Raw genomic sequence first — 23,912 nt, forward strand, 5'->3', positions numbered from 1 at the left:
GTTTTCATATAGGTCAGTATCTGCAATGAGATAGGCTTATCTTTGGATTCTATCAAAGCCACATCAAACTCCCCAAAATAGCACTACATGATGATGCAATACCACTGAACTTACCCCACAGTTTTAGCATCAGGTCATGTTCTATGACTTCCTAACACTTAGTGTATCTGCATTTCTGAGAGTTTCCCCATATTTACAATTGGTATGTTTGGGGTGTTAAAGAGAACAGTTTTGAGTCTTTAGTTTGGAAAGCACATGATCTCGTTCTGTTTTAGAAACCCCTGGATGTGTACTCAAATGCCTAATAGAAAAATTGTCTTTCATTCTTGCCAGGGATTTGATCAATCCAAAAGCATACTGCTTTCTCAGACTGAAATCCAAACCTCTGTTATTGTCAAGTCACTTGACACTCACACTTGCTCATTTTCCATACCAGATGAAAAGAAACACAGAATATTTAACATATGTAGTAGATTTATTTTTGCTTTTAGTTACTCCACAAAGACATAAACATTAAACAAACATTTTAAAACACCAATGACATTTTAAGTTTGTAAAAATAGACATTATGCACACTCTTATTTTCAGAAAGATTTTCAAATTTATGGGCTTTATCAATGGAAAAATATTAATACTACAGATTTTCTCCATAATACTTGAGGATCAGAATTATGTTTTGTGCCCAAAAATAATTCAGGAACTAACCTTGAAAAGGGTGCAACACTTTTCTTTTAATCGCTGCTTTTGATATGGAAATGTAAGAAATGAAGTGACACATTTTTAAAACTTTTGAGTTCTGAAATAATACTTTAAGACATTTTGAAAAGTCTTTGAGTATGTGGACATTGTATTTCAATCTTCAGGACTTCTGAATTTAAAAAAAAAATTAAGGTATGTATAATTTATTTTGATTCCATATTCTACTTGCATTATAGGCTTGTTACATTATAGAATGGGAAAAAGTATGTAAGATTGTTTGTCACTGGGTTGTTATTTATTTTTGCTAGTGTTGTGGACTTGATATAAAATTTTGTAGATTTTTCTACTTTTGAGTGCGTTCAAAACACCCCAATAAAGAATTTATGACTTGTTTTAGTATTTTCTAAAAGTGCTAAGTATGGTTTGCCTCTTAGGTGTATTTATGTAGCTGACACCTACCAGAAAGCAATGTAGCCCTTGACAAGTTTTCAGAAATTGATTACAATTAATTTTTTTTTTTTTTTATTCCTTAGAACTTCACTAGGCTTTTTGATAAAAGACCTTGCCTTTGCATATTTTAATTAACATTTATTTTTAAAGCTGTCCAAGCTTTAATTTACCAGCAATATATTATGATGATATTTCCCCATTATTTCTATTATGGAAATTGAGTGACGGAGATACAAAAATCCAGTATCATTTTCTGCAGAAAAGGTTTAAAATTTGCTTTCATTCTCAATTCAAAATGAATTCCTGTTAGAGTGTGAGGTTCTTTTTACAAAAAAAGTCAACAACTTATGTGTGTGCATCCCTCAGAACAATCTTTTGCAAAGAGACGTGGAAGTTGATATAATTTCGAAATCATTAAGACAATGCAGAACTTTTGCTTTGCTTCATACTAATCAGTCTTTATTATACTAATCATTTTATTGTGTGACTTGACATTTATTTTTTTATCACAGTTTCTGCATCAGAAAATTAAGGCAATATAACCCCAAATTCAGAGCAAAGTAAGCAAAACATGTTTGGGGTGTACATTAATGCTAGTTGAATAATAGCAGACATGAACAACTGCTTGTTTTGTACTAAACATATAAAATAGCTGCTTTTCTAATGACCTGTCAAGTTTTTACATTTATTGTGGCCCAGCCTGTAAGACTTTGATGGTGTTGGTGTTTGCACAAATACTTAATTTATGTTAAAAATAATGTCTTGGTTACAGCACTTATGTATATTATATATATATATATATATATATATATATATGAACATAATGCTGTAGCATTCATGTAATACCTCAGCTGTTTCACTTTTTGTATTCCAGGAGAGCTGTTTTAGTTTATACTTCCTTGAGTTATATTGACAGTTTTAAAAACAATATTTTAGCAGAATTTTGCTGGTGTAACGTGCTATTGCTGGCTAATAAGGACTTCCACCTCTCTCAGAATCCCACAGGGAAAGGTTTAAAAGCTGCTACTTTGGGTTTAGGCAGAAGTCCTGACACTTGTACTGCATTTCTAAGCTGGTAAAGGCTCTTTGTGTGCATGCATATGTTTGTGTGTTAGCCTAAGACTAGCATTTTGGGTAAACCGTAACTGTTTCGTATCCCTCCGGTGGCCTCATGCGGGCGCGTGCGTGAGCTTCACAGTACAGCTGGCCCTCCACAAAGAAATAGCCTTTTTGTTTCAGGTTGAGATCGCAGTCAGAGCACACAAAGCATTCTGGATGCCGGTATTTATCACGTGCCTTCACCACCGTCCCTCTGTATGGAAACAATGAAAAGAAAAAGCCCAAATTAATTCATATGAATTTAAAATGAGAAAAGAAACTGCAGCAACCTGGTCTACTAGGTGTGCCTACCCATGGCAGGAGGGTTGGAACTAGATGATCTTAATGTTCCTCCCAATTCAAACCATTCTATGATTCTATGATACAAATTATATGCTAGTTATTTATTTTAAGGCTTTACAGTTGTTGATCTTGGTTTTAGAAACTACTATATAATTTAAGGTTGGATGCTGAGTTTGAGTAGGTGACATAAAATGCAGTAGAGTTGATCACATAATTCATGAGCACTGGAAAACAAATTTTGAAGAAACTTGTTAGTTTGGTTACAAGACAGAAAGCACAAACTGACCTATCAAAAGGGTGGCAAAATGGCTTTCAAAACCACATTCCTTTTTCTTTGTGTCTATGTTTTCTTAGTACATCATTATCTGTGTTCTTTGCTGAAGTTTGTGATGTCAATCAGGTAGAAATCTGATTGTTTTAAAATAGTTCTACAGAGCTTTCTGGATATTCCCACTGGATTGGGAGAAGGATGTTTTGCATTAACAAGAAATTTTTGAGAATTCACAGCCTGACACAGTACAGCATGGATAACTGCTGGTTTCATTAGGTACTTCTTAATGGTTGACTTGCAAAAGGTCCTCAGAAATCTCAATTAAAACCTCAGTGGTACTTTGTCATAACTTACGTAATCTGTATTGAAATTGTTGAAGGTACAAGTTATAATTTGACATTTAGAACAATATATTTTTATATCTTGTTCTCTAGAAGCATTATGGGAACACACTTCTGTAGTTTGCAGGGGTGTTTGGGGATGACAAGTGCTTAAGCTGGGAATTTCTAAAACAAAAAAGAAACAACTTACAGAATCCCACTCCCACATTTGTCACACAGTGGCACTTTCTGGACACCAGGCATGGCAGTAGGTATCTTCGTTACAGGTGCTTTCACACTTCTTGTTCCCACAGGGCGCCCATCTGAGAAACAAAACAATCTTGTTATGTATGGGCTAAAATAAAAGCATCTGGTGCAGTTAAGTACTTTTCTGTACTGTACATACATTTCTGGATGTATTTACAGGCTTTCACTTACATGAACAAACAATGCAGTTTCACTAGAAAAGTTTGGTAGGCCAGATTTCACATCTTTGGAATCAGAAGAAATATTGTGCAAGCTGTAGCCAAAAGCAAGTACAAAAAAGATTGCATATGCAATGCTCTTTACCTCATGGACATCACCTAATTCTCTGAGAGTAGGTCTTGGATGTAGCAGAGAGGCAGGAGGATTGGGATTTAACATAGAAACATAACATAATCAAGGCCTACTGTCAGAAAGCTTCTTATTTATATAACTAACTATACAACAAATTGGAAAATTAGTAATGTGATATGAATACAAAATAATAGCAAAATATGAGAAAATGCTAAGTAAAATCCCACAATGATATATATATGCAGACAATTAGATGTCTTTATTCCTTCTCTACTAAATATTGATATAAAAACATTAACATTTAAAATATTACCTTTTAGGTTAATTTTGGTTGTATTTTGCTCTTTATGCTCATTGTAAATACAACAAACTTGCAGACTTTAATAATTTTATTTTTGAAACTTCTTCATTTGAAGGAAATATGACTGTAAATTAGATTTTCTTCTCAGTTTTTATTTGGAATGAAGAGGAAATAGGCTTTGAGGGGAGTTGGTTTAAATTCTTCTTTTCCTGGATGTGGAAGAGAGTGTTTTCTTTCTTGGTGTCATGAATATAAGCACCTTGTCCCAAAAATTCTCACAGATAAAATTTTATTGTTCAGTTAAAGTCAACTTTGGATATTAAAGTTCTTAAAATCTGAGAAGAGATTCTAGAAAAAATGAGCAACACCTGCATTGTATTCACAGAGGAGACTGCTTGCTATACAAGCAAGGAGGTGAAATGGCAGGAGACTGGTGTGGTAGCTATAGGGTCTGGAATGATTTGGGCTTTCAGAAATTTTTGTATCTCTAATCTTTCTTATTTTCTTCATGGATTCCCCCCTCCCACAAACATTTTAAAATTATTTGAACAGGTAGAATATGTTGTTTTTAACCACCTTCTTCGGAGACTAAATTCTGGAGCACCTTAAAGGAGCCAGACTGGCGCGGCTGACTGGGCTCCTCCTGGTTGGCGTGCAGCATCTTGTACACATCAGACTGAGATACTGAGTTGGGAGATGGGTCACTGTATTAAAGGGAGGAAGAGCAGATAAAAACAGTTTATCAAACATAACTCTAAAGCAGTATCTCTACCAGGCATAGAGTATGATTCAGGAAACAAACATAAAGACAGCGTGTTCCTGCAACTATTGAGAACCTTCCTTCCAGGCAGCATTGCTTTACATAACCTCCTTTTGATCTAAAAAGTGCTGAAAAAAATTAAATGAATGCAATTCTTACAAACATAAATCTAGAAACTCATTCACATATTTCCATAATTACTGTTTTGGCTCTACTGGCATTTGAGAAAAGGCCATTTAATCTCAAAGTAGTTTCATTCCAGTAATCATCTGCTGTTATTACCAGGTGCTCTTTTCTGTGGTATCCAGAAGTCCCCTTTTTGCAGCAGCTGCTCTCAAGAATGTTGTTAAAGTCAGAGCTCATGCCTTTATGTAAGGTCAGCCAAAACCTAACAAGTCAAATCTTTTTGGACAAATATGATTTCTAAGTCAGCTTGATCACTAGGTAATATAGTGATAATTTGGCTAAAATAATTGTTATTTACTAAACTTACAGAGATTAAAAAAAGGAGTGAAATAAGTATTGCAAAATAGGAAACATTGTAAGGTGAATACTGAAAAATAGAAGTTCTATTTCTTAATTTAATACAAATTAGATAAGGCTTTCTTTTGCAATGGCAATGTTATGCTAAAAATATAAAGTAATTTATTGTCTAAACCGCAGTTTATGCTTGAATCTCAAATTATTTGAGACAAAGATTTTACTAAGAATATTTAATGGCATTTTAAACTCTGCTGAATATTTTAAATTGTTCATGATAAATGGCATCCTAAGTAGTTGAGAGGAAGAGTAGATAACTATATACACTGGCAGAAGTTTGATTAAATATGTGGCATTTGTAAATTTGATACACTTACTGGGGGTAATCAGAAACATCCAGATTTACTTTGATGAAGTCTGTTATCTTACAGCTACAGGCACAAATATCCAGTTTAAATTTCCTGTTGCAACTGGCTTCCTACTGTCCACAAAGAGTTAGACTGGGGTTGGCATTAAATGGTTTGGTTTCTTTCCCAGGGTACTATCCAAGCTTCCAAATGGCCCCGTAAGAGCAGCAGAAGTTGGACAGTGACCCTTGTTGCTTATTTTTTGTGGCTGAATTTTTTGATCTTCATCAATCAGTAGATTTCTTTGAGCCATCTTTAAACTGGTGAAAAAACTACCAGTTTCCTGTCCTGTCAGAAGCTTTTAATGAATAGAAGAAGTGTAACTTTTACAATTCTTGGCAATGTTTAATAAAAACCCTGAATTCTCTCCTCTTTACTAAAATATATCTAAATTAAAACAAGTGATAATGCAATTACATACAGAAGGCAAAAAAACCCCAGACACAAATGTGTCTTCTTAACATTTCATAGTGCATACATAGTGAAAACTGTCCCACAGCAAGAGTCATTTCAAACATGCATAGAGAGAGTGGGTTCTCAAAGTGGCAATGTCACAAGCAGTGTGAAATCTGATTACTTTGGGCTTAATCCATTATTTCACAATAATGAAGCGGCAAATTTTTCTTTTATGTTCTTTAATTTTTCTGATTGAAAATAAATATTCAAGCAATAGAGTGGCTTCACTCTGAAAAGACTTAATGAACCACAGTTTTCAAAAGAGAGGATGAACCTAAATACTTTTATATAAATACATTTTTTTTCTGTTAGTAGCAGCCAGATTGCAAGGTGCTGAAGAAGGCTCATTGGTGCTAGTGACTATTGCTTATTTAAAATATTAGTAATTAGCTGTAGTTTACACCATACATATTATGAATTATTAACTTAAGTACTGTTGTGAAACAGGAAAATAGGTTACTATTATGCAAAGGTAAAGATAAAGCAACCTAAATGGTGAATTGTCTCCTGAGAAAAAAAGAGTATTTTAAAATTTTTTATTGTATAATCATAATTGTTGTCCATATACATAAGTTTCCTACCTGACTTTAGTCATGCACTGAATAAATTCATAAGTCATACATGGATTTGTAGGCCTACTGTAAATTCTGCCTCTTTTTGTATGAGAGATAGTTGTTCTGAATGAGTTGTCTAGAGTGGGAGTTAAGTATCCAGAACACTATGACCATCTACAATATTTCCTAATCTTTGTCACCTGAATTTCAGCAGAGGAAATAAATTTTATTTATTATTATTTTATGAATTATTAATGAGAGGAAAATATTAAATCATTATTAGATAAATATAATAGCAGTAAGAAGCTTTAAATTTTGGTGGGAATCAGAGTCTTGATTTGGGACGGTCAGTTAAGTAATAGTCCAGGTAGTATCATAGTTTTTTATTTATTAGTTGCAATCCTAAAATTATTACCTATGAAATATTTATTTGTATGTTCTGAAGGATTTCTTTCATATTTTGGGTTAAAACACAGAAATTAATAATATTTTAGTGAAAATACTGAATGGTTGTAAATTACTTGGTTTCTGTCTAACCCTTTTCCCCTTTTTCATAGAAACAGCGTGATACTATTTTTTGGTATATTTTAAATTTGTGTACTCATAAATATTATAGATCCTGTTCCAATTACCTTATGACAGGTGTTTCCCCCAGAGCTGTAGAAACTTGGCCTTGCAGTGTTTCCATGATATTGTCATCTGAGTACAACTGCATAGGTGTGTTAAACTGAGCGTGCACGATCTTGACACCGGGAAGCTCCATTTCCAGGGGAACGTTAGGGGCTATCTTAGACACAGCTTTCAGCTCGGTGGGGCAGATAGAGCTGACCGTGCTAATTGAAGAGGGGGTACTGCGCCCACTGCCACAGTCCAGCCCCGAAGGAGTGCTGCATCCACTGTGTTCATGGCCAGAGTGCACGAAAGGGTGCAGTGGGCATTGGATTATGGAGAACAGAGACAAAAGCACAGGGATATGGTGATGTTAACAGTGCTGAAAAGCATAAATGGAACAAGCTCCAAAAAGCAGAAGTACAGAAAGTAGAGAAAAGCAAAAGTGTGTGTAGTCATTGGTGATAGTTTTCCTATATAAAGTATCAATGCCAGCTATAAAGCAGTCCTTAAAATTCTGGCATACGTTTTCTTTAAACATAGTAAAAATCCTTAGATAGATTAAATATAGTAGAAAACATTATTTTATATTTTTAATGATAGGTTTTATTGAGGAATAATTAGGCCTCCCTAAATGTCTTTGTGCTAAGTGAGTAATTCCTATAATCTATAAAAAGGGTGGCAGGCAAAGTTTATGTGATTTGTCCATGTCAGAGACAGAATAAACACCTGCAGCACTGGAAGAATCCTAGAGACATCATTCCAGTTCTGTACCGCACAACACTGCTGAAAAACTACTCTGAAGCAGTGTGCAATAATGAATGTGACATTTCTTAGAGTTCCATAAATTCTAGAGTAAGATATTTATGAATCTTTTAAAGCTAGTTTAACAATTTTAAAAAAAATAAATATTTGTTGATCATTGCAAAGAAGAAACGTTACTAATATATCCAGGCTTACTTTTGCTTTTCTAAATTACAGTGTTTCCAATAGAATGTAAAGTGGTCCTTCACAAGAACAATGGGTACATATTCAGAGAATTAATTTCACTGTGTTTGAAGTAGACTTTACATATAATTTATATCTAAAAAATAAGTCATACACTTTTAAAAAAATATTAGTGTTGCTTGACATTACTGAAGTTACTGTATATCAATTCAACATACCTGGAAAAAGATTAGCAAAAGTATGTGAACATTAGACCTGAACTCTTTTTCAGTATCAATAGTTTGAAGGCTTCAATCTTGTCTCTGCATAGTACTTCAGAGGCTTTCTTTGTTATGGGATATTTCTTTGATGTTGCTGTGTAACAGCCCATAACCAAATCTTTCTACAGTCATTGGTTACCATTTATGTGATATTCTCAGCTGTGGGACAATAAATGCTTCATCTCTGTCCTCCAGCCTGATATCAGGGTTTGGGGTAGTTCTTTCCAAGAAACAATCCTGTGTAAACCTGGGACAATGCTCTGTTTCCCAGTTTGATAGTACAGAACTCTGCCCAGTAGCTACTTTGGAGCTAGAAACCCCCAAATTTTCCCTTTGATTCAAAGCAGAATTTGTGCAGGACCACTTTCTCAAAGTTTTAAAGGGAAATATACATTTTTTTTAATCAAAGACATGTCAAACAAAAGCATTCCTGAAACGGTAGGCAAGCCTTAATGCAAATAGAGTTATGCATCATCTCCAAGCATGAGCCAGCCAAAATATTAACTCAGGGCAACATAAATATTTGTGTGAATTTTCTTTTAGAAGAAATAATACTGCCTTTAGATTCTGTAGTAGAATAAGTCAGTGCTAATAGTGTTAGTAAATGGGATGTAGCAGGAAAAGACTAGAAAATGCATAAATCTCACTCTTGCTATGTCAAGCCAAAATAATACTAAAACAGGATAAATTATAGGTAAAAAATAAATACCGTATAGTTATATATTAAATACAATTTCCAGTTAGTTTCACCAGAGTAAAGTCCAAAATTATGTCCAATGTCCAATCCATTAGCTCAAACCCACAGTCCACAATCATGTCCTTTTTTAGTCAGTTCTGTTTAGCCTCTGCTGTCTGTCCTAAAGGGATATTTAGAGCTGAGGTGGTAGGGATTTTTTTTTCCCTGTCTTTAGCAATGGATTACCTCAAACTGATGAAAAAGTAGTAGAGAAACTGTGACAACCAAGGTTTTGTAGATGTAACACCCTGTGTCAGAGATTCTGCAGTTAGCAAGTGCAGACCTCCCCAGCGCTAGAGCTCCAGACAGACCTTGCCCAACTGAAGTTCTTAAACTTGTTGCATTGCTGTTGGGATGGTTTTTGCAGTTTATTTTCTTCATCATGCTGGTAAATGGCCATTTACTTCAACAATTTCATGGAAAATACTGTTTAATTTTTATTTCTGAATTGTGAAATTAGGCTTTGATACTCATTTGACACTTCACAATTGTAATAGGTACTTGTGAAATGGTACTTGGTGGTCCTGAAGCCAGCTTTGTGTGGTACCTAGTGGTCCCACAAACTGCAGCTGCTAGAAAGGATAAAGGATCACATCACAATGCGTTTCATCCCTCAGGCTCTCTTGAGCTTCCTTGTGTTTTTAGCCACAGAGTTTGCATTGTTTTTGTCCCCTTCATAAAAATGAAAACAGTAGTAAGGAATTCCATTACCAATTAAGACAGAGATTTATTACACTAAAATGGTGGATGTGAATATATATGATTTTCTGCATTGGAACTTCACAAATCTGTGGCATCAGTTTTCCTACTTTTAGCACACCAGTAGATTGCCCTCTGGAAAGAGATCTGCTGAAATGCAAATTTGAAATCTCTGAATGGCCTAGCTTATAACTCTCTATCTTTAGCTATCTTTTATTTATATGTAGGGTATCTTTTATTTAAATTTAATATATATGTACTATGTGGCTATCTTTTATCTACAGCATTAACAAATTACACTGCATTTGGTCAGAAGAAGTTCATAGTACCAAAGATCTGTAAGTGTACAATATCTGGTACTGCGCTGTAAACTGGATCATGGCTGCAGTTACTTCAGGCTCTGATCAGGATAACAGATGGGAGTGTAAATCTGCTTTCTTTTGTAAAGAGAAATTTGAATTTGAAGCCTGAACTCTGAAAGTGAACCATTTAATTATTTTTGTTTGTTTGCTTTTAATTTCAGCATTAGGCTGTCTAGTACTATAAGTAAATTTCAAATGCTTCATAATGCTTAATTAATGTCAGTGGTGAGTATCTGTCCATTAAAAGAATAACACCATGCATCAAGTCCAGCACAGCACTCAAAGTTTATAACCTGCTTCGGCCTGAGATTATGAAAGGTTTGGGCCGAACATTATGCTTGTGTTCAAAGTAGTTGATATCCTGTAAAGAAAAAAGAGATAAATAGATTTCTTTGGCCTACAAATGCTTATTTATCCATAATGCTTTTTAGTTTAAACGTAGCTAAAAATGTTTACAAATTTTAACCATGAAGTAACCATGTTTAGTTTGTTCATTCCTGGTGTTCAAAATACAATCACTGTAGAGTTCAGAAGCATTCAGAGTAAAGTGAAGTTACAGGAGAGAAGGTGGGAGGGTAGTGTTGCAGCCCCACAGAGGGCAAAATTTAGCTACCTGCAGCAGTGCTACTAGAAAGCTGAATGGATAGTTCTTGGTGTTGGAAAAAAATGTTTCCTTGAGCACCCTTTTTTTGAATAATGTATAATCTCCTGATCCTCAGAAAAAAACAGCAAGAGCTGGACTTTAAAGTTAAAAACAGAACAGATAATGGTGTACCACGAACGACCACGTATCATAAGTAAATTCTAATACTCACTTTTGCGATGAGTTAGGAATGAGACCCCTCAGTTGTCCATGAAGCGCGTCTTGAATATTGCCAGATGAATAAAGCCCAATTGGAGAATTATAGGAGGAGCTCACTACCTGTCTTTTGTCATCAATATTTGCTGCTGCAACAAAAGGCTGGGCCCTTCTGTTGTGAGCTGTACCAATAGGCTTGAATTCCTGTACGTGATAGGCAGACAAAACACACAGAGCTACAATGCACACCAAAGCTAGCAATGAGTAAATCTGACAACACCAGTATTGTTAATAACTGCATTTTTACTTTTGCAACTCTGTTATTTTTTAACTGGTACAAGCATATTATATTTTTCCATGAATTTTGTATATATTGCTTGAGCCATACACATTAATTTCCCATGTCCAGGCAAGCAGAAGGCTTAGAAGAAATGGGAGGGATGAATATAAAAGTGACCTTTCATATTCGTCACTAGATTTGACACTGTTTACATTATGCTTTTAAAACATTTAATGTATGCTTATTTTAATTTCTTTGCTTTAGTACTGATCTCTAGCTTCTTCATTTTCATCACATACTGATAGAGGGACTTCCAAAAGTATGATTTTATTGTGTCTTACCTAGAAAACACATAATTTTTAATGCTTCTTTTAACTGAAATTAAATCTTGAACATACTTCAGATTGAGGACATTCTTCACAATGTATTTAATTTTTAAAGCATATCTGTGCATCAAAAATTTCACTGCTCTATAATTTAATGTGAAATCATCATAAATAAGTAAAACCCAGAAATGGGTAAATTTGAAATCATTCTGCCTGTGTGCCTGTATTCTGACATACTTTCTCCTTTTTTTGTCATTGGCCAAGATAATTTCCTCAGTTTATGGAATTCAAATGGTTAAGGTCTGGAAATAAAATCTTTGATGATCTCTCAGATACCTTAAAATGTCCTTATGTGGGGGTTGGCTAGGAATGATGAAGACTGCATGAAAATTCACTTATTTCTATTCTGTGTATTTATTACTCCTAAGCCTCAGAAACAGAGACTTTGAAAAAAATGATATTGTCATCTGCCAAGTGTTTTTTTTCCTTTTACCCTAGTAAAGAAGGGTGAAGAACATTAACTGCTGCAGTCCATCACCTTGTCCTGATGACACGTGGCACTCTTTGGAAACAGTGCTGTGAGATCATTTCAGCTTCCATCCATATGGAATAAATAGCTTTTATTTCTAACTAATAGGTTTCTACAACCTGAATTGGTCTTTTCCTTAGAGACTTGAACTTGCAATGTTAAGATGGCACAGGTCATTAACACTTCAATTTTCCTAGAAATCTTGTCCAGTTCTCCAGTTTGGGTTTGGTTTTGAGTACAATTGTTAAAGAACAGTTTCCAAAATATGTTTAGGATCAGACTAAAGAAAAGTCATGGATATATAGAATATGCAAACAGAAAATGTAAACAGTAAAAAGCAGTTTTATTAAATGAAAATGTGTAGCAGCATTGCACTTTAAGAGACTACTGAAAGCAGTAATCAGATAAATGAGCACAAAGGTTTTACTTGCAATTCCTTCTTTCTGTCTGATAGAATGGAGTTGCAGTTAACAAAACGTATTAGTAAATGGAAATAATCTAATAGTTTAGGACCATGGCTACTTAATGAAAGATATTAATGTCAAAGTATTTAAAATTGATTCAAATCCATATATGATACAAAACGAACAAAACCAACTGAGAACATTGTAATTTCATCCCCATATTTCATTTCTCATAGAGAAATGAACAGAAGATGTGGCACCATAACAGCATGTTTACAATGGAACAGTTGTGAAACAAATATTTGCAGTTAGTGAGACTTATATTCTGCTTTCTTTATAACTCATCTATTAATATAAAATGTCAGTGACAGAACATACAGCAGCAAAAACAGTCCAGCTCTTGTGTTTATTTGATATCATTGAATGTGTGAAAAGTCGTCTTTTAGTTCAAAAGCTAAATGAGAACTGGAAGTTGTTGAAATTTCTAATTAGGAATATGGGAGAATTACAGTACTTAATTTTTAATTATTTTTTCCAATTGACAGATTATTTTTTTTTTTTCAGGGCTAGGTACATTTTTGCATTGATACAGGTATCAGGAATAGAAATAATGTAGCACCAAAAGCCTGTAGAAATTTATCCATCACAGCCCATATAATGGCATTCCTTGGGGTAATTGCTGTTACAGCATACAAATGTGTACCTTTTGGTGGTATAATGTGACTAAGACCTTTATCTTTGGAAGGTGTTATAAAGATGGGTAGGTCTTCAAAACTAGCCCAGGACAATTATATTGTTTCAAAAATTGATTATAAATGGTAATAGACTATAAACTTCTTAGAACAATGGGATATGTTTTTCTTAGACTTTTATACTTATCTACATGCGTAATAAATCTCCCAGGAATGTATAATCTCCTTCATGGCCAAAAGTCTAGTTTGACTGAACAAAATGTTCAAAGACAAAGATAGAAGTAAGAAAGAGAACTTAAAATAAAAACAATTCAAGAAATTGTGGTAATGAAAATTATTTCCAATGAGGTTAAAAGGATTGTAACAGAAAACATTTATGAGTCATCGTATTCTTTTGCACTTACAATACAGCAGAAGGCATTTTAAAAATAATTTTATGATACAATTTGCCATTTAGATTTTTTTCCTCTTTTTACTTATAATTGTTGAGAATCTTATGTTCTAAATTGCTTTTATTCAGAATACAATGTGATTGTATTAGTAATTCTTCAAGTGGTCTGCGATTTCCTACTATTTATCCATCACACTACAGGCTGCTCCAGACTATCAAAATCAGTGTGGCTGTTTTTTGTGGGGGAATGTGTAGCTTTCAAGAGTGACTCTCAGTCAGCCACTTATTGCTGTAAATTAGAATTGTTGCCTCAGTTTCCTCTTCCCAGATTTACAAATAATGAGAGCTTTCACTGTGCTCCAACAATTGCCTGTATCAGTCTCCAAATGGCTCTTGGGAGATTCTCAAGGACTGCTGACTCAGAAGTTTGCTACAGTGTGAAGGCTCCTTGTTCCATAGCTGTACATTGGCAGATATTTAATTGTTTATCAGGTTTCACATTGCCATCTCCGTGCATCTGGAGAATAATTTTCATTCATTGAAGCTAAAGTAAGCTTTCTTTGGCCAAATATTTAGCCACATTGCTGAACAATTTCAAACAGGGTTTCCATTAATTTGTAATTATCTTTTATTAGCTTACAGATTTGAATTAGGTACTTATTAAGGAGATTGTGTATATTGTCATTTGTTATTGTTATTTAGTTGGCTTCTAATTTTAAATAATTGACTTCTCTTAACTTTATTAGTGAATATAGAAATTTGAAGAGAGTGAAAAAAATCTGATACATTCATAAAATCTATGACCTTTTGGGTAATTTTGGTTATTATATAAATAGAACTCAGTGGTCTTCCATTTCTGCACACCAGTAAATGTATGCAATACTTCTGAGTAAAAGAGTTTTACATTTGAAGTAACAGTTTCTGCTTTTGCATTTTTCTCCATTCATCCTGGCTTCAGTCCCTGTATTTATTGTTAGAATTCAGCAAACTCTCATAAGACTTGGACAGCATAGGTAGCAGTTGTGCAAAAATTTGTCATCTGAGATTCAAGAAACTTCTTACTGTTTTTTCTACTGGTATATATGCTTCTGCATCTCATGTTGTGACAAAATATGCTGTAAAATTTAATTTCAAAATGTAGAAAAATAGGCTATATTTATTTTTTTATTCCCCAGGAAGAGATAGATACTCATATGGAAGAATTTAATCTAAAATGTAAAACATTCCAGGAACGGTTTAGTACATTTGTTTGCAAACATTTCTACTTTTATGGTACCTACTATTTATTAAATATACTCAGTACTCCTGAACTTCCTAGGAACGAAAAAGAGATACATTAAATGAAAAGACTGGCCATTTAATCGAGGAGAAACAGTTATTTCTGATTGCCCAGTGGAGACTGCTTTTCAATAGTCTGCCAAATAGCACTTAGTGAATTCTTGTAATCTATTTTTAAGGAACTGTCCTTTTTAGGAATGCAGCTTTCATGCAGAGGGATTACTCTTGTGTAATGCATGCCTGCATGGTTTTCTCTATAGTTTTTTAGTGAATTTGTTCCACTGCTAGTCATAGCAATCCATAATGTGTATCCTAGCTCTTCCACAAGAATATGCATTTAAAATACTTTTGTTTCTTCACTATGGTATTCCTGCTGCTGAAGAGGCTATATTACTTCTGATGGAGTTTGCTGTGTCACTTAATGCAAGTCTTAGATCAGAAAGAAGAGAGAGAAATGTAACACTGAAGTGTTGTATTCATGTTGGGGAGCATCTCCGTGAAAACAGAATTGGTGGAAATACTTAGTGCACAGGGTTTATCAAAATGGAATCTAGACTTTTTTTTTTTTTTTCCCTTGGATATCATAGAATAAATACTTTGACATGTTTTCTTTGAACCTGGCCCTTCCAGGATCAGCAGAATATTCTTCCCTCCCTGCTCTTGAGATAACAGCAAATGTTTATGTAGGTTAAAGAGGAATGACAAAAAAATAAAGTTATAAAGTTGATAAAGAAATAGTTGTAAGCAATACATAGCTAATTGACTATTAGCAATATAAAGACTTTGACTCATAGTAGCTTTTTCCTTTTTTGAGTTTGAAAAGAGAGATGGCTGTTGATTGATTGGATTTGCTTTGGCCATATACAACAATCAAGACTTTCCTAGTCAGAAGTGGTGAGTGATTTGCTTATTGACCAAGTACATGGGTCTTGTGTGAGTATGTAAACTTCAGTTCTGTGGCATAGTATAAAAACGTATGGAGGTAAAGAGAACCAGCTTTTATGGATCTCTCTGTTTAACTGACTACATCTAAATGAATTTTGTGATCTGATGAGTTCATCACTTAAATACTTGATATTTATTCCTGATTGAAGAACTTCCCCCTATGATGAAGAATCTCTAAAAGAGTTAAAGCAACTTAAACTGTATCAGAATAAGAGAACATATTTTATTTCCATAATAGAACTATGGTGATATGTGGACTCTTAAAGAAAAATGAGAATTTGTTGTAGCTTCTTAATGTTTTGTTTCAGTTATAGCTGAAAAATCAAAAACATTGAGTAAGAGAAAAATGGTGTTCCTGAATGTCATAATCATGGTGGTTCATATGAGCTTAAACTGGCCAATCGTGGATGAAGTTCTAGTTAATGAATTTTAATGACCACAAGAGAGATTATTTGGTGTTTAAAAAGGCAAATGGAAATGGTTAGGTAACTTTGTACAGTTCATACCTGAGGTTCAGCTTCCAAATTTATCTTGAAGGGATGTGCTCTGCCATCTTCTGAAACTTGTGGGGACCATAACTTAGTTCCTGCCCTAGAAAGAAAGAAAGAAAGGCAGAATTTAAACAGTTTGAATTCCTACAGAGTTGTGTATGTCCCCATAAAATATAATGCAGCTTGTAAATCTGTAGGTTTTTTCTATGCTTTTTTAGTATTTTGACATAAAAATATGTTAATGATATGTAACTGATATGTATAAAATGTATTTACATTTAAAAAAATTATGTATCCTATTAACAATGGGATACATAACCAAACACAAAAGGAAAGGGAAATTAGTGCCTTTCTGACCTGAGCTGACCAAACTTTTTAGTTTTATTTTTTAAATGGTTGCTAGAATGAATGTTGGGTCCTCAGAATATTTCATATGAATAATCGAGTGTATTAGTAATCATCCTAAAGATCGATTTATTTTTCTTTAAAGACCATAATTTCAATGTCAAGCCTACTTTTCAATGCTGAAGTGCAACCTAAGTATGCAAAGTATGTGCAAGAGGAAATTGAAATTGCATAGATGATTCTTTCAGCCACGTAGGCATAAGTAACAAACACAAAATATCAGCTACAGTTCTGTTTTCATTGACAAAGGGAAATGTGGCAGCTAATTTTAAAGTAGCATAATAGTAATTTTAAATATTAATCTGGTGCTACTTGTTATATATACATTTATAACATTTTGAAATTGGCTTCCCAAGATAGTTGTTAAATGGCATATATCGATCTGTAGCGGAACCTTGAGTTAACAGAAGGAATTTTTAACTATGGTGTGTGCTCTAGTCATTCAACAGTATTCCTTAAAAAAAGAGAAACACTTCTTATTTCAAAAGAAATATTGCAGTCAGCTGCAATAAAGAGCTGTGCCTCCTTGAGAGCCTCAGGTTAATCAGCCCTCTCTTAGTTTTGGAGACAGCTTAAAAGAGTGTGCCAAGTGATTCTGATTACAGGCTGAGCAAACTCAGCTGGAGATGTGAAGCTGCAAGTTGTTTCTTTTCCTGGCTCTAGTAGAGACAAGTGAACACAAAAGTTTCTGGATTACTGCAGTTTAGGTAAGACGGTGTTTCTCAGTTTATTTTGAACGTTGCTTTGAAAATCCTTTATGAGGCTTAATATGTTGTGACCAAAGAGATTGATTGGCTTTAAACTCACTCCTTTGTCGCCCCTTATGAAAGTGACATGATGTTGTTTTCCCTAACTGGGATGATACAGTAGTGGCTTTATGTGTGGTTAGGAGGAGGCAGTGATAGGCACCTGTGGCTGAGGGAGTGTTACAGCAGAGAGGTCACTGAACAACTGACACTAGATGAGGATTTTATTATTTCCCCAAAACATGAAGAACTGCTTGCTTACTGATAGTAAACAGAAAATTTGTGCAGTTGGCAGAATTACAGTGTGAACAACATGAGGGAAGCTGTTCTTTTTGTGCCTACAAAGATGAGTTCTGGGGAGTCTTGCTTGACCTGGAGCTTAAGAGGTAGGTCTGGTTGCTTGTAATTTTAAGGATCTTGGGAACTTCCTCAAACTATTTGAAATAGTTACACCATATAATAATTATACTGTTGATTAAGTAGTATCTTCTTTAAGCAGTAGGCAGACATGTACACGTACCTCTCTATTTTCAAACAAAGCTGATGTGTAGCTGCTTTAATTCTCTCCTGGGCATCATTATGTGTCATGTTCTCTGTGCCTAGACCATCAATAGCTATAATAACATCACCAGGGCACAGGTTGGCAGCTGAAGCCTTGCTTCCAGGTGTAATCTGAAAAGACCAAAATGTGACTGCTTAATCACCCGAAAATTGCATGCCCGAAATTGATAGAGACAATGAACTTCATCACATTCCCCTATTTCCTGTTGGATGGGGGAAATATTTTGCCAAAAGGTCTGTAGTTCTGTTGTCAGGAAACTATATGAATGTTTTATTCATCCTAACTCCAAATTAGATAGAAATTATCTTCACATTTCTGCATTAGTTTCCACTCTGATTTCTGTAATTACTGTAACTCATCTTTAGATCATCTTTCTCCACTGCTATTATATATATAATCTGCTTGAAAAAAAACCACATCAGAAGAACAAACAGCAGAAGAAAAGAACTGGCAAGAAACTGTGTTGCTGAACTGCTTAAAGTGCTTAGGTTTAAGTCCCATGGCATTTGAGTAACAGTGGCCCTGATCCTTCATGGTGGTCTGTGTGGTGCAATTCATACCTTGTGTACATATACCACCATCTGTGACATTCACAGAAAATAGCCCATAGCTTATCTTTATATGCTTGCTTTTTTTTTTTTTTTTTGGTCTTGTTGACAAACTTCTGTATGGTTGTGAAAATAATTGAAATGCAGAAAAATTTTGCTTTAAAACAACTACTGTATAGAGGCCATGACCTTAGATGTTACTGAAGCTTGTTCTAGGACTGCAGGCCTCTATTTGCAAGAGTTGACTTCTCCTGCCACCGCAACACACATACCATATACACCACAGGTCTTAGGTCACTGAATGGGATGTCTGTCCCTTACGTGTGTATTGCCATTTTAGGCAACTCTTGATTACCTAGATGGCGACATGAAATTGATGCATGTAGCCCATAAGCTTCTGAAATTCAGCTCTCAAACAGCAGAAGGGACAAGTAGAGTCATGCAAAGTAATATTAGCTGCCTATATGTAAGTAAAATAATCCCAGTGTGAAGGAAAAAAATGTCAATATAGTCTTATTTCCAAAAGCAGTTCTTTTATCTGTGGCATATATTAAATGAAAAAGCTATTGGAGAGATTTTTTTTCTCACTGTGGGTTTTGCTGTTCACAAACACTGTGAATTCTGTTCAGCAAAAGCACAACTTATATTGACTGGAAAACATGCTGTGGAGACATTATTCAGCTCTGGTGTTTCAGTTTTCCAGCAAAGGAAGAGAGTAAGCTGCCCAATGTACTTCCAGCATTTCTGGTTTTGGTGAAGCTGGCAGACTTGTCTCTGAAGGGGACACTACTGTCAACATAAAAGCCAAACAGAAATTATTTTTAATATAAGTTGCACTGTAGTAGTATTAAAATAATGGCAAAAATCAGTGAAGAGGTGTTGCTCTCTCCTCCTTCCATCTCCATTAGGTGAATCTGAATGATCAGAGAGAGTGTTTGGTGAGCTCTTTTTTTGCATTCCCATGTGTAACCTTATTTTTGATATCACTGTAACAAACTACAATGCATGTGTTATTACCAAGTCAGGCAAACTTTCCAAAGAGGTCCTTGTGGCCAGCTGCAGGCTTTTATACCCTCACTCTTCAAAAAAATGGACTAGGGTACTGTGTGCTTAACAAAGTATTCAGGTGCCTGAATAATCTGTTTGAATATGAATCAAGGAAGTTTATCAGTTTTAAGTCTGAAATTTCTAAAATTGTCTGCTTCTCAAACTTCAACAGCTGCAAGAGTAAGTGATCACCACTGAGACCACTTACACCACTATAATAAGACAGGGGTTAGAGGTGTGATTATTCTTCTCCCTTCAAGGTAGAATTGCTCCTGATTTAGCTTAGCATGTTGTGAGTATGTCTGCAATGACAAACTGCAGCAGAATTCCTTGTGTTCCAATGTGACTGTTGATGCTTTAATACCTAACTGGGCAAACCAACCATTCTTGGTTCCCTCTCAAGAGTAAGTTAGCTTGTATAACCCTTACGGAGGTTACTCTGCAGATTATGTTTTTTGCACGTCATAACAAATCATCTGCTGTACCTGTGACATACTGCAGCAAAGCCCTGAGATAATGATCCTGCCTTATAAAGCAGCGTATCTGCCCAGCACAGTACATTCCCCTGCAGCTGTACTGCTAGCAGGGAATGCCCTGCTCTGTGTTGCTGCTAAATCCCTTGGCTTTTGTAAGTCATCAGCAGCTGCAGTGATACCACTTAGATGTTTGAATGGGGTTACCATCATTTGGTGGGAACGAGGAGGGAAAGACACAGGGGTCTGTATTTCCTCTTCCCTGGGATCATTGCCAAGCTTCTGAGATGTGTCTCTGGGGCCTTAACACCTTGATGGGGGTGCTGAGCTCTACATGCCCAGTCCTGCTAGGGTGCAAAACAGGCACCTGCCCTGCAGAACGTGTTTTATAGAAAGGGACCACATTGTGCAGTGCAAGGTATCATGGGTAAGATGTTGATATTCTGGGTACCTCAATAATATAAGTGGTACTATTTCTTAAGGACTTACTAGTGACACATTAACTGTGTATTTTGAACACTTAGAATTCTGTTCTGACTGCAGTGTTTGTTGCTCGCTCACCCTGGCTTCATGAGGTAGATTCTAGTGTTGCTTTGGGAAAATTTTTACCTTGCTCTTCAGGCCATGTCTGCATGATAAGCCTATTACTCCTGTATCCTGGTTATCTTGAATTTGGATAAAATATGTGTTGATCATTCAGATGTTACAGACTAATTATTTAACCACATGAGGGCCAAATGTCTCCAATGAAACTTTGAAGAAAACCTCTCTGCATCTGATAATAGACTTGAGAAACTTATTACGTTGCACAATCATAAATATTTCAGGCCCTGTGTTTTCTGAAGAAAGTTATGAATGTCTGCGGACAGAGTGGCTAAACATAAAATTGAGTTGATATGAATACTTGCTTGTGATTGGTAAAGTTCTATAAAAATAAAATAGAACTTAAATCTAGAGTTGATAATACTTTACCATTCTCTCCAAATTGCACAAGTTTCAATTGTTCCTGTAATCAATTCCATTAATGCAATTTATTTCCATCTATGCAAAGTTCCAAGGATTTTAACATTTTCAGTCTTTGTAGTTAATTTGTTGTTTCTGACTGTAATAGAACTTGAATGTATTGATTTTTATTCCCCTCCTGTCCTTCCTCTCTCTCAGTGATTACGGTCTGTAGTTTTTCCATTTGCTTGAAAAAAGAACAATTTTCACAAGAGCTTTTGAAGTGACATCTGTTCTTTAGACAGGTGGATAATGATCTCTTATGTCATCTGTCTTTCTTGACAAGTCCTGATAAAAGCTGTCTCTTGTTGAACAAGGATATAGCCAACTAATCTTGACACCTGTCCAATTATTTTATTCAGAATATATTTACAAATAATTTCTATTTATGGTTTAGTTTTTTTCTTGTCAGGACAGTTAAGCCTAGTGTGAATGGGCTGCTTATGATAACTTTTACAAAAAGAACACCTAGGCCCCAAGAGGCAAGACTGTTGAATCTTTTGAAATGTTTTCTATTTCTTAAAGAATATTGGATGAATACATATTGAGGGACTCTTCTAAATTTATGCAGTGGCAACAAAAATATTAACTTTAAACAAATTTAATAATTTAAATTTGTTAATTTAAATTATTAAATTTGTTAATAATCTTAAGCCTTAACTAAGTAAATGTGACCTATTTTCATATATATATATATATATATTTCATTGTAATACTTGAAATGTGATTTTGGGCATTTCTGTAATATGCCAGAAACCAAAGGCTTATGTCTTGTGAGGCATTTGGTAGGTATGAGTCAACTGCAAAGTAATTTATTCTTTAGAAAGTTATATTTATAGTAACATCCTTTGTTATTGCAGTTTTAAACTTCATTGCTCTTAATCTAAACACAAAGAAAATACAAACCAGACACCGCTAAAATATTTTTCATTAGAGATAATGGAAACTATTTTTCTTTTAGAGGCCCATAAAAGGCAATGAAGGCCCCAAAACATCCAGAGATTTTTTTTAATTCAATGTTTCTCTCTCCTGTTTCTCCAAAGGCTTTGCTATATTCTGTGAGTATTTGTTATGTAACTACATTCAGTCAGATAATAGCATTTTGATTTACTTATATTTAAGATACATAAATTTTCTTATGCTTTTATAAACCTTGAATTAATGACTAAGTTAATTTTTACGAGTTAATACTGAAAATATGGCCCTTAAACTTTCTACTGATTCTTGTTTGGAAGCATATTTACTGCAAGACATCACTAGTGGTATCCATCCTTCAAGGCTTTTGACGTTTACTCAATACTAGGCATAGTGTATATAGTGAGTCATAGTGTAGGGAATTTTTTTTTAAACAAAAAAGGAAAAACGAAACAGAAAAACCATAGCAATTTGGAGGTTCATGGAGCACATATTTGTTGTGTCTAAGGTCCTGAAAAGCAGCAGAAATATAAGGAGCATTAATTCTAGCCTGGTGTGCATTGAACACAATTAAAAACAGTAATTCTCAAAATATGTATCCTGTCTTTTGAGCAGATCTGCATCTGTAGATGCAGGGCAGCTGACAGTGTGTTGTATGCTACATTGATTGAGTCACTGGTTTCTTAAATTGCAGCTAATATCTAAAAATCCATGAAAAAGAATGAAGGCTTAAATTCTTGCCATTTATGGGGGGATGGGGTTTAAGGTAAGCTTTTAGTTTCTAAATATGGCAAAACTCACTAAATAACTATTTCTTTCATATGCAGGACTGGATAACTTTCTAATAACTCACTCATTTAACATTCATGGGAGTGAAAACTTTTAGATATGTAAAAACAGGTATTGTTGCCTTTTCTGGCAATAAACAGGACTTGGTTTAATTAAATAAGAGTCAGATAAATTGGCAAAGCACAAACTCCCAGGCATGAGGAGCTGCTGCCAAGCAGTCTTCTCCCCCAGTGATCAGAGAGGCTAGCTGTGGAAAGCACAAAAGTGAGGTCTTGCTTTTAGTAGGTTTAAATGTTAATTTTGAAAGCCTGGGAAATCATGCCAGAGTTTTTCTGCTGCCAAGGCACTTGAATTTAATTTTGAGACCTAAGTAGAAGTGCAGTTAAAGTCTCTTAGACCAATCACAGAAACATGTCACACAAAACTTGTAAAAACTCTTAGTATTCAGCTGGCTCTCCTCAGAACTGGCAGCTACTTTTTAATCTACTCACTGCTTTGTCTGCATCTCTGAACTCCAGAAAAGTAAAAGACAAAAATCTACAGCAACTCTTAGATGGAATAAATAGAAAAGAAATGTAAAAGTACATACCCTGGTTATGATTAAGGGTTGGTTAAAATCTATTCCTCCTGAGAGCCTGAATCCCCAGGGTGACGGTCCTTGGAGAATAACGTTTTGTGGCATTGTGGACAGATTTTCCTTGGTTAATGTTCTTTTTTCCTTGGGTCCGTGTGAGGAGCTGAGCTACAGGAGGAAGGTTGCTGTCAGCAGAGCACCTGCCAGACAGGGCAGCCGACCTTTTTTACCTCCTAAGAAGTTTTACTCATTCCAAAGCTGTGGGCACTGCACTTTATCCCTACTCTTTGGGTGACGTCAGCCAGTCCCTCAGCTTCTCCACCCACAGAGGGGAGTATCAAACTCTGACAAATAAAGCTTGAATGCTGGAAAGTTTACAACAAATGCATCAACTTTATCTGCTGCTTTAGCTTCCCCTCAGCCCGACAATCAGTAAGCTTCAGGA

At 35.0% G+C, this 23,912-nt stretch overlaps 1 protein-coding gene across 3 annotated transcripts; it reads right to left on the reverse strand.

The window, feature by feature from the left end:
- Positions 1–456: 456 nt before the first annotated feature.
- On the reverse strand, positions 457–23,897 carry PDLIM3 (PDZ and LIM domain 3). 3 transcript variants are annotated; one of them, XM_015625605.3, is made up of 8 exons: positions 23,483–23,897; positions 18,078–18,229; positions 16,422–16,506; positions 10,565–10,632; positions 7,290–7,553; positions 4,577–4,704; positions 3,353–3,464; positions 457–2,461 (listed from the first exon to the last, which is right to left on the reverse strand). In XM_015625605.3, exons 1-8 carry the CDS (start codon positions 23,573–23,575, stop codon positions 2,272–2,274), a joined length of 1,092 nt encoding a protein of 363 aa, XP_015481091.1. In that variant the 5' UTR covers positions 23,576–23,897; the 3' UTR covers positions 457–2,271. The 3 variants fall into 3 exon arrangements, with proteins under 3 accessions (XP_015481091.1, XP_015481093.1, XP_015481092.1); XM_015625607.3 differs by lacking the exon at positions 7,290–7,553 and having other exon boundaries at positions 23,483–23,883; XM_015625606.3 differs by lacking the exons at positions 7,290–7,553; positions 10,565–10,632 and adding an exon at positions 11,087–11,274 and having other exon boundaries at positions 23,483–23,870.
- Between the last annotated feature and the right edge of the window lie 15 nt (positions 23,898–23,912).

Source organism: Parus major, chromosome 4 (genome assembly GCF_001522545.3).
Source record: "Parus major isolate Abel chromosome 4, Parus_major1.1, whole genome shotgun sequence".
In the NCBI taxonomy this organism is placed as follows: domain Eukaryota; kingdom Metazoa; phylum Chordata; class Aves; order Passeriformes; family Paridae; genus Parus; species Parus major.